This window comes from Cervus elaphus, chromosome 13 (genome assembly GCF_910594005.1).
Source record: "Cervus elaphus chromosome 13, mCerEla1.1, whole genome shotgun sequence".
NCBI lineage: Eukaryota > Metazoa > Chordata > Mammalia > Artiodactyla > Cervidae > Cervus > Cervus elaphus.
In genome coordinates this window covers 68,283,610-68,299,709 of record NC_057827.1, presented here as the reverse complement: position 1 = coordinate 68,299,709, position 16,100 = coordinate 68,283,610, and the positions used below count along the sequence as shown (strand labels likewise).

General features: G+C 50.8%; 1 protein-coding gene across 5 annotated transcripts in view; it reads right to left on the bottom strand.

The window, feature by feature from the left end:
• PPP2R5C (protein phosphatase 2 regulatory subunit B'gamma) overlaps window positions 1-10,972 on the bottom strand; it is a 136,293-nt gene extending 125,321 nt beyond the window's left edge. Inside the window, exons 1-2 of one of the 5 annotated variants that reach the window (XM_043922707.1) lie at window positions 10,788-10,972; window positions 9,908-9,973 (exon numbers count right to left, since the gene is read on the bottom strand). In XM_043922707.1, coding sequence (XP_043778642.1) covers window positions 9,908-9,973; window positions 10,788-10,814 — 93 coding nt within the window. In that variant the 5' untranslated portion in view covers window positions 10,815-10,972. The remainder of the gene's footprint in view (window positions 1-9,907; window positions 9,974-10,787) is intronic. The other 4 variants (XM_043922710.1, XM_043922708.1, XM_043922711.1 and 1 more) reach the window with 4 other exon arrangements.
• Between the last annotated feature and the right edge of the window lie 5,128 nt (window positions 10,973-16,100).

Genomic DNA, 16,100 nt, shown 5'->3' with positions numbered 1-16,100 from the left:
TGCAAACAAAGGTCTGTATAGTCAAACCTATGGTTTTTCCAGCAGTCATGTATGTGAGAGTTGGACCATAAAGAAGGCTGAGAGCTGAAGAATTGATGCTTCTGAACTGTGGTACTGAGGAAGATTCTTGAGAGTCCCTTGGATAGCAAGGAGATCAAACAAGTCAATCCTAAAGGAAATTAGTTTTGAATATTCATTGGGAGGACTGATGTTGACGTTGAAGCTCCAATACTTTGGAAATCTGATGTGAAGAGCTGACTCATTGGAAAAGACCCTGATGCTGGAAAAGACTGAAGGCAGGAGAAGGGGACGACAGAGGATAAGATGGTTGGATGGCATCACCGATTCGATGCACATGAGTTTTAACAGATGCCGGGAGATGGTGAAGGACACAGAAGCCTGGCATGCTGCAGTCCTGGGATCGCAAAGAGTCAAACACGACTGAGCAACTGAACAGCAACAATTATGTGGGTGTTCCTGGACCATGTGTGAGTAGACTGGTGTTTGAATAAAAGAAGACAATGTGTCAGGAAGGAAAGAAGGAGAGAAGAGACAAAGAGAATGCTAGCTGAGGGGAAGAAGATGACTCTGGGAGAGAGGAGGCTTACCCCGCAAGCAAGCAGAAAGGCCTCGCCCTTCAGAGCCCAGCCTCTCCCCCTCACCACACAGCCCTGTGCCCTGCTAGATCTGGAAGAAACCAGAACAGCCCTGCTCTAGGATGTAGGGCTCAGAGTGGATCAAGAAAAACACGAAACTGCGGACTTCTGGACTCTTGTTTTTAAAATCAAGTGTGTTTCGATTCTCGCCGCCCCCCACCAACCTGGAAATAAAGATAAATGTCTAAAAAGAAAGAGGAGAAGGACACAAGCCTGTTGCTTCCCTGGGGCTGTCCTGGGTCCACTCCCACGGGGAGGGCGTGGCCTTGGGCTGAGTATCAGGGGTGGGGCTTTAGAAGGCAGGCAGGGCCTGGGCCTCTTTCACACCTCACACCCCCTTGTCACTGGCCTCTTTTCTCTGATTTTACCCATTTGCTTTTTTGGCCAGTGTAATGTCTTCTTGTCTCTTAAATTTAATCTTAGGTTTGATCTTTTACATTAAGAAGAGTGACAGCTAACAAGTTCAAGGCGCTCACACTGGAATTATTTTGAAAGCCACTGCTGGGGTCTGAGGCCACTCTGTCCAGTAGAGCTTCCTGCCAAGTGGGAACTGCCCCCTGTGTGCTGTCCAGCAGGGGAGCCATGGCCAGATGTGGCTGCTGAGCACGTGGAAAGCAGCTGCTGTGACCAAGGAACTGAACTTCTGAATCTGATTTATTTTCTGTTAATTTAAACTTAGCCACGAGTGTCCAACAGCTAACTCTTGGACAGCGCAGGTCTAGCATCTTAGCAGTCCAGATACACTGACACTCCCACTGGGCAAAACCAGCTTTAGGTCAGAACTGGTTGGTGCCCCTTAGGTGGTGCTAGTGGTAAAAGAGCCCGCCTGCCAATGCAGGAGGTGTAATAGATACAGGTTCGATCCCTGGGCTGGGAAGATGCCCTGGAGAAGGAAATGGCAACACAATCCAGTATTTTCTTGCCTGGAGAATCTCATGGACAGAGGAGCCTGGTGGGCTACAGTCCATGGGGTCGCAAAAGAGTCGGACACGACTGAAGAGACTTAGCATGCACACACAATGCCCCTTTAGAGCCTTGCTCAAGCTTATCTTTAAAAAGCACATATAGGCTTCTCTGGTGGTCCAGTGGCTAAAACTCTGCACTCCCAGAGCAGGGGGGCATGGGTCTGGTCCCTGATCAGGGACCTAGATCCCACATGATGCAGGGAAGCTCTCACACGTGGCAACTAAAGCTGCTGGAATCAAATAAACAAATATTTAAAAAAAAAAAACAAAAAAACCAAACCACTTATGATAAACTCTTCTCAGACGGTAAAGAATCTGCCTGCAATGCAGGAAATCTGAGTTCGATCCTTGGGTTGGGAAGACCCCCCCCAGAGAAGGAAATGGCAACCCACTCCAGTATTCTTGCCTGGAGAATCCCATGGATGGAGAAGCTTGGCAGGCTACTGTCCAAGGGGTTGCAAAGAGTCAGACATGATTGAGTGACCAACACTTCCATCATGACAGAGAAAAACGTGAAGTCCTCTAACTGAGAGCTTTTCTTCCTCCCCTCTTAGAGCATTTACTTCTAGGCCGGCTCTCTCCCGCCCCCAGGTGGAGAAAACGAAGATGACGCCGTGCCCAGGGTTTGGGAAGCAGCACATCTCAGCAGCGGCTGTTCTGGAAGCTGAGCTACAAGCAGGGCCTGGGGAGACTTGGCTCAACACCACCGGCTGACAGGAAGACGCCAGGCTGTTACCAGAACGCTGGGCCAAGCCAGACAGCATAGTGTCCCGACCTGGGCAGGTGCCCAGGACTTAAGGAAACACCGGAGACGTTTTGAGAGTGGCCATCTTTCAGAGGAATGTTCCCCGTGACTTAGGAAAAGAGCCCCGTGATTCACGCTGCTGCAGACTGATTCACCCGGCGCCCCACGCCGGGGGGAGACCTCGCCACCGCCGCGGGCAGGGCTCCAGGCCCTCGCTGGGAAATGGCAGACCCAGGGGCTCCCACCAACGGGGATGCTTCACGTTATCTCATACAAATCACTTCAAGGACTCTTTCAGGCTTACTTGTCAGGCAGTGGGGCTTTTACTGAAGAGGAGAGGGGTGCTCACTGACCTCTGCTGGCTTTACCTGCGAGGCACTCCCCACGTCCACCGCCGCACCCCACACCCCGCGTGTGCTCGGGGGCTCCTGGGCCTGCTTTAAACCCGCTGCTTTCCTCACCCATGGCTGCAGGGAGCTCTTTACAAGAACATGCCCCACCTCGACCCATCCGTTCAGCAGCTGCTATGGGCGAACGATGGGGGCCACGTTACCCCCGAGTCTACTCAATGTCCGAGAGCAACAGGTGTGACCCTTCACGAATAACAGGAAACACGCTTCACTGGTGAGGACGAGGTCCTCCTTCTTGTCTTCCCCAGTGGCTGCACAGGACAAGACACACTCAGAGTTTTGTCTCTCTTTCTGTACATGTACACACACAACTTATACAATATGTATGTTCTACTGAGAAATATTCCCAAAATAAATTTAAAATAAGAACGATAAAGCACCCAAGATTTGTGGATACGAAGGGCCAACTCTAAGTTACGCTGGGATTTCTGACTGTGCAAAACGGCTGACACCCCAATCCCCATGTTATCCAAGGGCCAACTAAATCTTTTACAAAAATCTTTAGAAACATCAGAAAAAAGACCTAAGACGATAATCTTCAGATTTGTGTGTGTGCGTGCTGAGGTGCTTCCGTCGTGTCCGACTCTTTGCAACCCCATGGATTGTAGCATGACAGCTTATCTGTCCACGGAATTCTCCAGGCAGGAAAACCGGGGTGGGCTGCCCTGCCCTCCTCCAGGGGATCTTCCCGACCCAGGGTTTGAAGTCGCAGCTCCTGTGTTGCAGGAGGATTCTGTACTGCTGAGCCACCGGGAAGGCCCAATCTTCTGCTCTAGTATAATGCTATTTATTTGAAACAAATTATACTGAATGAAAATTCTGCATTAAAATTCCCTTAGAGGATCAAGGAGGCGATAAATAAATAAACCTCTTAACAGGAGAGATTTTTTCCTTTCAAATTTACAGAATCAGAAAGAAAATAGCCAACTGATTGATTGGAAGCTCTCCTTCCTTCCTGGACACTTTCAAAATCTACCAAGTACTTTTGACTCCAGGTCCTAATACGTCTGGCAAGTGCAAAGAAGAATCCAGTTAAAGCACTGTCCTTATGGTCTCAGTCTAGTTGGGGAGGTAAATCTCAGGTAAATTAAAGTTGCCCGAGGCACTATACGTGGTAAATAATCGGCAGAGCAAATAACTGCTATGCAAATTGAAAAGATGGGGAAAAAACATGTTCCAGGATGGTGAGAAAAAGTTCCCTCTAAATTTCAGAACAAATGAACCTGAGTTGGAGACACAAAGATGAAAGTGGGAAAAAGATGAGAGCAGCAGTCTAAACAACAGGTCTCCGAGTGGGCTCCCCGAGGCCCCGGGAGGGGGTCTCCTCTTTTTACGGTAACGTTGAGACATGCTGTGCCTTTATAACCATCATCTTGCTGATTTCTCACAGGCTACCAGACACGTGATATCAAAACAGACAGGATGCAGGCGCAGACTCAGGAGACCAGCTATCTTCAGTTAAGCCAGATATTACAGGGATTTGCAGAAACACAGAACAATGCCATTTTTCCTACTGAACTCTTGTAAATAGTCATTTCTCATGAAAAATATGCTATTTATGTCAACTCATCACAGGTGAGGTATAGGTATTAAATAAATTAATGCATAACAAAAAATTTTCTCTTTTAGTCTCTGATATGAAATGTGTAGCTCTAGCCCACCTCAGTCAGAGCTCTCTGGGACCCCCACAAATTCTGAAGGGTGTGAAGGGGTGCGGGTGCCTCTGTGTCTGAGCACAGCTCTTCCCATGAATGTGCCAAGCACGACTCACAAGCAGGCGTGCGTGATTTGTGCAGAGAGCCTTCTAGAGCAGTGGCTGCGACACAGGGCCATTGTGCCCTCCAGGAGACACTGGGCCACGTCGAGAGGCATTTTCGGGCATCACTGCTGGAGATGGGGAGCTGCCGGTGCCTAGTGGGGCTGCCCAAGGATCCCGGGGGGGCTCCTGAGCGCACAGCACCACAGGGGTGCACCTGGCCCCCCATGGCTGCGGTGCTGAGGGTGGGCTGCCCTCTCAGGAGCAGTGGGTCTCCGGTGGGAGGCACTCCGGGTCCGCCAAGTGTCCAGCTTGTAGCACAGGACAGGAGCGGGCACTAGAGAGGGGACAGCTCTGGGAGTCTTACTCCCTGAGGACAGTGAGCTCCTGGCACCTCCAGACCCCACGTCCTTTCGATCCGACCATCCTCTCTGCAGAGCCGCCATCCTCCTGGACACCTGGGCCCTAAGCAATGAAGATGCGGAATTCCCATTCCCAACAAAATAACTTGTAGAGAGTCTCTTGGACAGCAAGGAGATCAAACCAGTCAATCCTAAAGGAAATCAACCCTGAATATTCATTGGAAGGACTGATGCTAAAGCTGAAGTTCCAATACTCGGCCACATGATGCCAAGACCCCACTCACTGGAAAAAACCCTGATGCTTGAAAGAACTGAAGGCAAAAGGAGACGGGGACAACAGAGGATGAGATGGTTGGATGGCATTACCGACTCAACAGACAAGAGTTTGAGCAAAGTTCAGGGCATAGTGAAAGACAGGGAAACCTGGCATGCTACAGTCCATGGAGTCACAAAGAACTGGACATGACTTAGCAACTGAACAACTAACAACAAAATAATTACATAAGAATTTTTTAAAAGTTGTTTTTTTCTCATGCCACCCAGTGGCATGAGAGATCTTAGTTCCTTGACCAGGGACTCCCCTGCAGTGGAAGCGCAGAGTCCTAACCACTGGACCGCCAGGGAAGTCCCGTCAAAACAGATTTTAAAGTACTCCTCCTTGGAGCCCTCTCCGAGTGTCCCTGGAGGCCAGTTTGGGGTGGTATTGGAAAAAACCAGGAAGATGATGACGGGAGAAGGGGCACGGGAGGCCCCCGGTGAGCCTGAGTCCAGAATTCAGCCTCCACGCAGAGGCTTTGGTGTTCTGGGGATGGGAGTTGGGGACTCTCCTCTTGGGATGGGAGGACTACGGCTGTCCCCCCGAAAACACGCTCAGCAGCAAAACTTCCCCGTCCTTTTTGAGCACTTTCAGGAGCACTTCCCCGTCCTCCTCCAACCTTATGCAGCTCAGAAAGCCCGCTACAGACTCACGTGACTAGAGAGTCAAAAAACTTTTCATGGACAGGCATCTTTCACAAAAACATTATTCCTGTTAACATGTAACAGGCATTATTGTCACTATTAGGCGAATTAATAAGCATCTCTAAAATTTCAGTTTACATTTCTAAAACAGGACTCTGCCACCGATGCCGACGGGACCCCAGCAAGTCTGGCTCCCTGTCTCGGGAACCTTGGTGGGAGGGGGTGGGGAACATAAAGGGACCAAGGGACAGGTCTGGAAGGGGCCAGAATAAGCTCCCAGGTGGGGAGAGAGGGTTGTTCAGCTTTCCTTTCAGCAACAGATATTATGTAAGAGTTGCTGTAGAGACTTTCAAACAAAACTGAGCTGAAACAGGATAAGGAAGACACAGGACTGGAGAACAACACTCCAACGACCTTTAATGTGCTTACAACCAATCACTTTACAAAAAGCATCGATGCTTTTTAAAACGTAACTTTGGACACAGTACACAAACTGAAATAACGATAGCAAAACACACAGTCGCGTGGTCTGATCCTCTGCAATGCACTCTGGGAATCTCCAAGCGGTTTACCAGGATTCTAAATGCTCAGCCAATGAGCCCAGCTGTGTGTCTACAGACTTGATGCTGCGCTGAGGACAGCTACTCAAAGATGAGTTCGCTCTGTCCGTCGCCACAGGTGTACAAGGTCAAGGTCCCCATGAACTCATCTGTGTCCTCACTCCTTAAAAGCGTGCTTGAAAGAAACCAGCAGGAAGTAACAGGCGGAAACTGATTCCCAGGACACTTATGGAAAAGCAAGTCAAACATTAACCATTCTGTTTGAAAGGGGAAAAAAAAATCTACTTGGAAAAAAAAAAAAATCAAAGATGTACCAAATATATGTTGGTCAAGGAGTAGAAATTTCTACTAAAAGACAGAAGTTGAACAGCAGCAGTTACGACTTTTAATGCTATTTTGCTGCCCTGAGAGATATATCCTGGCCATATATCTTGCGGGGAAAACTTTCAAGAGGGGTCATGCCTGATCTATCCCATGCAGTTAGAAATGGCCAAATGTGAAACTCAGCAAGTCATTTTAGAGATGAGGAGACAGGGCCACGGAAGTCAGGTGCCGCTGTGGACGGCACCCAGGAGTCAGCATTCGTGCTCACGAGCCCCGGCTGAGGCACTGCTCCCAGCCATGCTTGTGCTGCCTGCAGGACTTCATCTTCTTGCTAAAGACTCATGCCTTTAAATGGCCCCCATTCTAACCACAAAGCGGGCTGCGACGCTAGCCACCAGCTCCTTTGTTTTCCTTGAGGCCAGATTGTCACCAGCCAGGACTTTGTATAAAGACCGTCCCCCACACTTGAAGTGGCTGGTATGCTGTGTCAGCCGCAGGCCAAGTTCTTTCACGAGTTCTTGGTTGGGATGACTTGTCTGCCCTAGACGAGCACCCGCTCTGTACCCCTCGGGTTGTGAGGTCCAGGATGTGCTAACTGTCCTAACGGAGGTGTGTCTGCAGGGTAACCTGAGCCAATGCCGACCGTGAAGGTGACGTGACACCTCAAAGGTTCGAAAAGCAGCGTGGGAAACTGTAAGTAAGTGTTAGTCATGCCTGACTCTTTTCGACCCCATGGACTGCAGCCCACCAGGCTTCTCTGTCCATGAGATTTTCCAGGCAAGGATACTGGAGTGGGTAGCCATTTCCTTCTCCAGGGGATCTTCCCAACCCAGGGATCGAACCCAGGTCTCCTGCACTGCAGACAGATTCTTTACCGACTGAGCTACAAGGGAAGCCCGTGGGAAACTATAAACCCATGTGAACCGTTCACGTTTAAACATTCCAGCTCAAAGTAACATCGGCAGACAGGAGAGGAAGAGAGTGTGCGATGGTTTCATTCACCCGTGTGAGTCAATCGCACTGGCTAAGGGGGCGGGACTAGAAGTGAAGGATGGACAGGAAGACACAGGGGAGAGAGACAACAGCGGGAAAGCAACGGCCAACTCAGAGTCCAGAGGAGCGGAAGAGTCTTGGCTTGCGCTCCTGCAAAATATACAGTGACCTGCCAAGTGTCAGGCTTAATATGCCATGTTGCCTCTGGGATCCTGAGGAGGAAGCAGTGAAGGGCCCAACATTTCAGTACTTTTCAGTGGTAATTTCAAGCTCTGTAGCTCCAGCTCTTAGACAGTAGCGCTACAAAAAATACAAAAAGATAAGTTGGGCATCACACTCAAGACACTGCAGGCCACACCTCAAGACTCTTAAGCCACTGACAGTCTAAGAACTCAATCCACCTTAAACAGGCACTTGACTTAGGAGTGGTTTTGGGATTGCTGAGTTTCTGAGAAGTTGTATTTTTTTTTTTTCCCCAGATTCAGACTTAACATCTTCCGTCCTTACAGTCAGGTTCCTTTCATTCAAACGGGAATAAATGAACCATACTCACTGATCTGTGTGTGTGTGCAACATAACAGAGACAGGTATGTGAGCAAGAAAGGTTTGGGGCAGCACTAGGAAGACTAAGCAGTTTTCATGAAAGATCAACAAGCCCAAAAAGGGAAAAGAAAAGGCATATACCTTCGCACAGCAGCTAAATTTCATTTAAATCAATTTAGTCAAAAGAGTGACATGGAAGTAAGCCAAATCAAATGCCAGAATGCCACAGTGAAACGCGACTGTCTGCTATAAAGGAAGGACAGGGGAAGATGGGCACAAAGATACTGGCATTTAAGGAACCTTTTGGATTTCTGTTTTTTGCTTTGGGGAGGGCCACAGATTTCCCGGAGTAAACCACCTCCTGAAGAGGAGGGGCACTTAGAATGTACCAAATGATAAGGAAAAGATAACCTGGGGCTAAATATATTAAAAAAAAAAAAAAAAAAAGGCTAGTGCAGGTAATGGCCTGTTAACTTATTTCCCAGACAGAACTGAACTCTATTCTAATTTGGCTTATAGGAAAGGGTCTGACATTTGTAAATTACTGTGATTGGTGATAAGACTAGGGACCTAAACAGTCCAGCTCTGGAGAACTATGACACCAAATTAAGCAGCTTCTCTGCTACCAAGGATTCAAAACAACCCATTAGCTCTGCCTGGGTCCGTGCAGCTCCCAGACCCTCAGCCCAAGGTACTCTAGCTCAAACGGTCACAAGGAAGAAAAGGTAAAGCCAAGCGCTGGCTCTGTAGACGCCCTCAAAGCACACTCCCACCAAGTAGACACAGTCCCCACAGAGCACTCTGGCTGCTTTCTCAATAAGCCCAAAGGCAAGAAGCAAAAGAAGTCAGAATTGGCCAATACAAAGAAAAACAATGTGAAAGATGACGGACGATTGCACAAAAACAGCAATACCAGAAAACCCAAACTATACCAACACTGTTAGGGACAGAGGCTAATGGGACAGGACACTTACAGCAAAGTCTGCACCCTGGAAAGCAAGGGTGACGGGAGGAGGGGAGGACGAGCTGCTGAGACAGACCTGCCTGCGAGCATGCTCAGTCGCTTCAGTTGTAGCTGGCTCTTTGCGACCCCATGGACTGTAGCCCACCAGCTCTTCTGGCCATGGGATTTTCCCCACAAGAATACTGGAGTCGGTTGCCATTTCCTCCACTAGGGGATCCTCCCAGCCCAGGGATCAATCCTGCGTCTCCTGCATTGCAGGCAGATTCTTAACCACTGAGCCACCAGGGAAGCTGAGACGGACCTGGCCCCTTGCAAAGGAAGAGGGAGGATGGGAAAACTGAAAGGAACTTGAACCCAGTCTGGAAGAGTCCCTGATGCCAGGCTCCACAGCAGGGCTGCTAGATTTCAGGTGGTGGTGGTGGCAGGGGTGGGGTGGTGAACTTAAATATACCAGCTGCACCAGTACACAACTTGTCTGCAAACATTCTTATTTCCCTAAAGACAAATAATACAAAGCCAAATAACTAAAATAGAGGACTATGAGCGACAGGAGAAAAAGATCTCACATAGGGAAACATTTCAGAAGAGCCTAGATTTTCTCACCCTCAGTTTTCCTACCCTAAAAAGGTGTTTATGAAAAAAATGGAAACAATACTTAAGAATAGTTACCTCTGAGTCTATTATGTCTTGTCCTTCTTTTGAACTTTTTCCACTTTTCCCTGGTTTGGGTGATTCCTGAGAAACATCAAGCAGAATCAATTAGGCTTCTCAATTTTTAGACTGCGACACATCAGATAAATCAAAATGCAGTTTCACAAGTATTTAGACAGTTTAACTATGGCTTTTGATAGCTTTCATCAATACCGTCACGACTTACTTCCTTTATATGGTTGAGTTAAGAGACCCAGGATTGTGATGTGACACCCACCGGCCCACCCAAAATTCAGATTCTCCCTGTTTTCTTCGTCTGCATTATCTGGCGCTCAAAACTTGAAGCAGAAACAGGTAAACGCACGTTTGTACCATGCTCTTGATTCTGAAAAGCTACAGAGATCCACCTGAAGCAAAATCATACCCTCCCCACCCATATGCAAACGCAGCACAGTCACAGCCGTCTCCGCCGCCGCCACCCAGGATAATAATAGTATTTGAGAGCCCCAGAGCGTCCCTCTGGAGGGTAAACCGTTCTCCCCAAGCATTAAGCCCGGTCCATTCGCTGCCCTCCTCCCCGGCCGGGGGGATCATGCTGAGACGCCTCCACCCCGGCCTCGGAAGCCCCTGTCCAGGAGCCTGCGAGGATGGGTCAACCACCTCCGCCGCCCCACCTGCCCTCTCGCGCCCATCGCGCGCGCCGCCCCCCAACCCCGGCCGCGCCCCCCACGCCCCCGGCCGGTCCCGGCCTGGGCTCCGCGGCCCCGGGTGGACCCGCTGCCCCCCGCCCCCACCCCGCACCCGCGCGATCCCGGAGCCCCGCCGGGCCCCACTCCCGGGCCGTTCCCCGCTGCCCCCCCGCGCCCGCCCCGTCCGGCGGCTCCGGGGCCCGACTCACTTTCTCCTTCTTGTTTTTATTCGGCATGGCTGGTGCGGACCGCCACCGCCTCCCCCGCCGCCTGCCCCCGCCCCGGCCGTCGCGCCTCCCCCTCACGGCCGCCGCCGCCGCCGCCGCCGCCGCCGCCGCCCGGGGACTGAGTCGTTCGCTTGCTCGCGGTTCCCCTTTTCCAGGTTCCCAGAGGCTGCGGCAGCCGCGGCGGCGGCAGCGGCGGCGGCGGCGGCGGCGGAGGCAGCGGCGGCTTCTCTCCGCCCCTCCCCCGGCCCGCCCCGCCCCTGCCCTGCCCCGCCCCGCCCCGCGGCCCCGCCCCCGCCCCGCGGCCCCGCCCCCAGCCGGGGGCCCCGCCCGCCCCGGTCCGGCTCCGGCCCCGCCCCCAGTGCACGGCCCCGCCCCGCCGCCCTCCCGGCAACCCGCCATTGGCCGAAGCGCCTCACGTGTCCTAACGTTCTTGGTTCTCCCCGCTCCTTCGCGCGGCCTCGATCTCCCTCCTCGCGCTCCGGCTCGGGTCCGTCTCACGCAGGGCAGCGGCGGCGGCTGGGGAGGGAGCGTGGGGCTTCGGCTGAGGCGACAGACCGGAGACTGCTGTGGAGGTTCGGGACAGATAGAGCAGGGGGCACATTTGAAACGGATGGCAATAACTTGTGCGGCCAGAGGGACGCGAACGGCGAGTTCGGCCCCTGGCCGCCGCGGCGCTGGGTAGCTGCTGAGGCGGCCCGGCAGCCACGCGAGAAGCGGTTTCGCGGGTTCCCGCTAGGCCCCGCCTCCTGGAGGCCGCCCCGCCTCCTGCGTTGGCTCCGCCCCCAGGAGGGTCCGCCCACCTCCTTCTGTGTTGGCCACGCCCCAAGGGTCCGCCCCGCCTCTGATGGCCCCACCTCTGGTGGCCCCGCCCCGCAGGTCAGGCTCCTGCTTTGCCAGTGGGATTTTATTTTATTCTTTAATTTGGCTTGATCGTAAGCCATATGAAGAAACCTCTGCATTATGACCAGGAATCACGTGGTTCATTTTACCTCGCTGATAGCTCTTGGGAGATGAGTTTTCCAAGGAAAGTGGGCTAACTTTTTGATATTCCCGCAGTTTGTGTAGTGCAGAAATACTTTAGGTATTAAGACTCTAGGAGTGAGCGGATTTCACGTGCAGGGACCGTTGGTGTCTCACCTGTGAAGATTAGGAACTGAATCTTATCTGGGCACTTCGAAACCATTGTGTTCTCTTAGGCCTGGGTTTTCACTCTTGAAAGTTGCCAGGCAAAGCACTTTCGGTTATCCTGTGCGGCTCTGCCGTGAGAAACCTAAAAGAAGAAACGAAGAACTAATGTGAGGAGTGTCGTGGGAGGTCCTGAAAGTAAGTTCTGCATGCAGGTGTCTGAATGTGTGCCTTTAGACGAATATCCTCAGGTAAATTGCACAGCCCCAAACAGCTGTTTGTGCAGAAGAAATGGTTTTTGATTGGTCTTTTAAGTGGGTTAATAGTTTCTCAAAAAAAAAAAAAGTTTAAAAAAGTGTGGAGAGGGTAGAGCAATGCCTCTGGTTAATAACACTTCATTTTTATAATGACATATATGCTGACATTTAATAAACCCAGTGTAAGTCAATATCAGAAAGGATCATTCTGAAACTGTTAGTTGATGACCACAGAGTTCTAAAGGGGCTCAGGGGCTTCCCTGAGACTTGTCTGTGCCACCAGTATTCTTGTATCATAGCCCTTGATGCAGTATTGCCTGTCATTCATTCATTCAACAAGCATTTTGTTGGATGCCCACTGTGTGCAAAGCACAGTGCAAGGGATACCATGGTGAACAAGGCGTGACCCTTGTCTTGAAGCACACCAGATCCTTGGGGGTGGAAAGAAGAAAGTCAGTAATCACAGGATGTGACATGGTGACACGGCAAGCCTGCACGGTCTGGAGTGAGAATGGCCTGGCTTGTAATCGTGAAAGAACACAGGAGTATTTCTATGGCCGGAGATGAGAGTGAAGGAACAAAGACTTCTAATTAAGACTAGTAGGCTTTGGCAAGGAATTGGACTTCTTTTTGAATGTATAATGGTTCGGGGTCACTAAAGGATACTAAGCTGGGGAGTGACTGGCTCACATTTGCACGTTAGAAGACATTGTGGCAGGAGTGTTGGGGGAGGGGAACAACCAGGCTCTCCTTCTGGTCCAGATGCTGCCTGTGAGGCCTCCTGATGACAAAGACAGGAGGAAGGATCCCAAATACCCTGGAGGCCAACTTGCTCAAGGCAGGAGAGCCAGAATAGAAGATGAAAGGCTGGTGCCCGTGTTTGTAGTTTGGGTACCCTCGTGATGAGGAAGGGACATAAGGGGACAGGAGTGGAGAGCAGGCTTTTGAGAAAATGTGATTTCAGTCTTGGGACATGCCAAATTTGAGCTGCAGCTGCAACATGCTAGTAGGGGTGTTGACTGCAAATGGAAATGCAGATCTGACAGAGTGTCAGTGCGTGTCGGGGTAGATGTTTATCAGGTCAGCTTGAGGGAAAATGGGCAAGATATCAGAAATAGTTACCACCCAGTGGCCTTGAAACCATAGTAACTGGAGAAACTGGAGTCAACACTGTAAACCTACCATGTGTGGTCCTCAATGGCCGTTGAGCTGGTTTTCATTTGTCCACGTTAGAGAGGGCCATCTCATAGCCAGTGTTACAGCCCAGGTTAGTTATATAATGTTCCCAGGGGATGCTGGGAACTGTGCCGTGTCCTGGCTACTGTGGCATTTACAGGAACGCTGAAGGTAGAGGTAGATCCTGGTTTCAAAAGAAGGGATTCAAAATAGGCTGTTAAAGCCTTGATGGGAGGAGAGTTTGGGAGAGATTGGATATATGTATATGTATGGCTGAGTCCTTTTGCTCTTCTCCTGAAACTACCACAACATTGATAATTGGCTATTATTGTTGTTTGGTTGCTAATTCGTGTCTGACTCTTTGTGACCCCGTAGACTGTAACCTGCTTGGCCCCTCTGTCCATGGGGTTTTTCAGGCAAGAATACTAGAGTGGGTTGCCATTTCCTTCACCAGTAAATTGGCTATGCCCAATACAAAATAAAAAGTTTAAAAAAAGCAAACAAAAACCAAACAGGCTGTTGAACTTCCTTGGTGGTCCAGTGGTTGAGATTCCACCTGCCAGAGCAGGAGACACAGGTTCCATTCCTGGTCTGGGAAGATCCCACGTGCCATGTGGCAGCTAAGCCCATGAGCCACAACTGCTGAGCCTACGTGCTCCAGATCCAGTGCTCTACAAGAGAAGCCACTGCAACGAGAAGCCCGTGTACCACAACTGGAGACTGGCCCCTGCTCACCTCAACTAGAGAAAGTTGTACAACAATGCATGTACAGCAATGCAGACCCAACACAGCCAAAAATAAATAAATGCATTAAAAAAAACAGGCTGTCAAAGGGATATAGAGATAGTGCGTGTGTGTTCATACTCACTCGTGTGTGCATGTGTGTTGTGAGTGCATGTGTATCTGAGATGCTCCGTGTTCATTAAGTCACTGCCCATATTACACAAAACCCCTTTTCTTCAGACTCCCACCCTTCTGGAACACTTTTCCTGAGGATGGTCCCTAGTGACCCAGAAATGCTTTTTCCATGTCTGGCTCCTCTGTACGGTGGATTGCTGCATTTGTGGCCCCGAGGTCTCTCAGGGCCACAGAGGTCCCGGAGGACTGGGGTCCTTGGTTGCACGGCAGCCATCAGCCGCAGGACCACAGAGCCCTGCCACTTCACTCAGGGGCAGGGGGTTGGCTGGTGCAGAAAGGCAGGGCAGAGAGAAGATGGTTCCGCCCCAGTCAGCCGTGGGGCCCTTTTGTGCGCCCACCCTCAGGACTCCTCCCCACTCCCTTACCCTCAAAGACGCCTGTGAGGAGCCTGCCCTCACACGTTCCTCTGAGGCTGGGCCCGCCTCGGTCCCGCCTCCTCCTCAGGAGGTCCCAGAGCCTCCTGTCCGGGCTCCAAGGATGTCAGCCTGGGTCTCATCACGTCACTTACTCAGACTTTCAGCTGAGGTTCCTGGGGGAGTGATGACGTCACAGGCGTTCTGGGTTTCCCAGGGCCTGGTGTTGGTTGAAAAGACTGATTTCCCCTGCTTCTGTGGTTTGACCCATCATCTCTGACTGTTCTGTGACCTCCCCCTGCCTCTTGTCTCCCCATCAGCCTGCGGTGTGCCGACAACCCCCTACTCTGTCCAGTAGGCTCCCCATCCCCACTCCTCCCTGCTCCTGGCCAGGGGCTGCCCACAGCCTGGACAGGGCAGTAACTTCTTCAAGGCCACCCCGGAGCCTTCTCCACTCTAGAAGTTCAACTCGTTTACTCCCCCTCTACTGTTTCCTTACTTCATTTGCACAGATTGGTCATTAAACACTCATTTCTTGTGGAATTTTGGTCTATTTATTCACACATTACAAATTTGCAGAGTAGGAGTGGAGGGGTAGGGAATACATTTCGGTCAGATTACACTGAAATGAAATGTCCACACGGAATTTTGACCACAGAGCCCAGCACACAGTCAGTTTAGTTGCCACCGAGTGACAACGATTTGATGTGAGGTGCTCTTCAGTTCTGGGGATCCAAGGAAACACCCCAAAGTCACCAAGCTAAGGCCCAGGGGCACACAGACTACTCAGTTAGACTAAGAAAAGTCTCTAGCTTGGTCCCTTAAGAGCTGCGATAACTGCCAGCGGTCAGTTGGTGAATCACCATCTGGCAATCAACCACCCAACTCTGCAGGGTGTCCTTGCTATGACAAGCCTAGACAGCGTATTAAAAAGCAAAGACATCACTTTGCAGACAAAGATCTGTATATGGTTTTTCCATAAGTCATGTACGGATGTGAGAGTTGGACCATAAAGAAAGCTGAGTGCCAAAGAATTTTGAACTGTGGTGCTGAAGACTCTTGAGAGTCCCTTGGACTGCAAGGAGATCAAACCTGTCAATCCCAAAGGGAATCAATCCTGAATATTCTTTGGAAGGACTGAAGCTGAAGCTGAAGCTCCAATACTTTGGCCACCTGATGCGAAGAGCTGACTCATTGGAAAAGGCCCTGATGCTGAGAAAGACTGAGGGCAGGAGGAGAAGGGGACAACAGAGTATGAGGTGGTTGGATGGGATTGTTGACTCAATGGACTTGAGTTTGAGCAAACTCTGGGAGATAGTGAAGGATGGAGGCACCTGGAGTGCTGCAGTCCAGGGCGTCACAAAGAGTCGGACACCGCTTAGCAACTGAACAACCACAACTGTGTAGGGTGAACCTGGAGGATTTTCCCCATGAAAGCCAAATGGCGACATATTTATGAAGGTTCT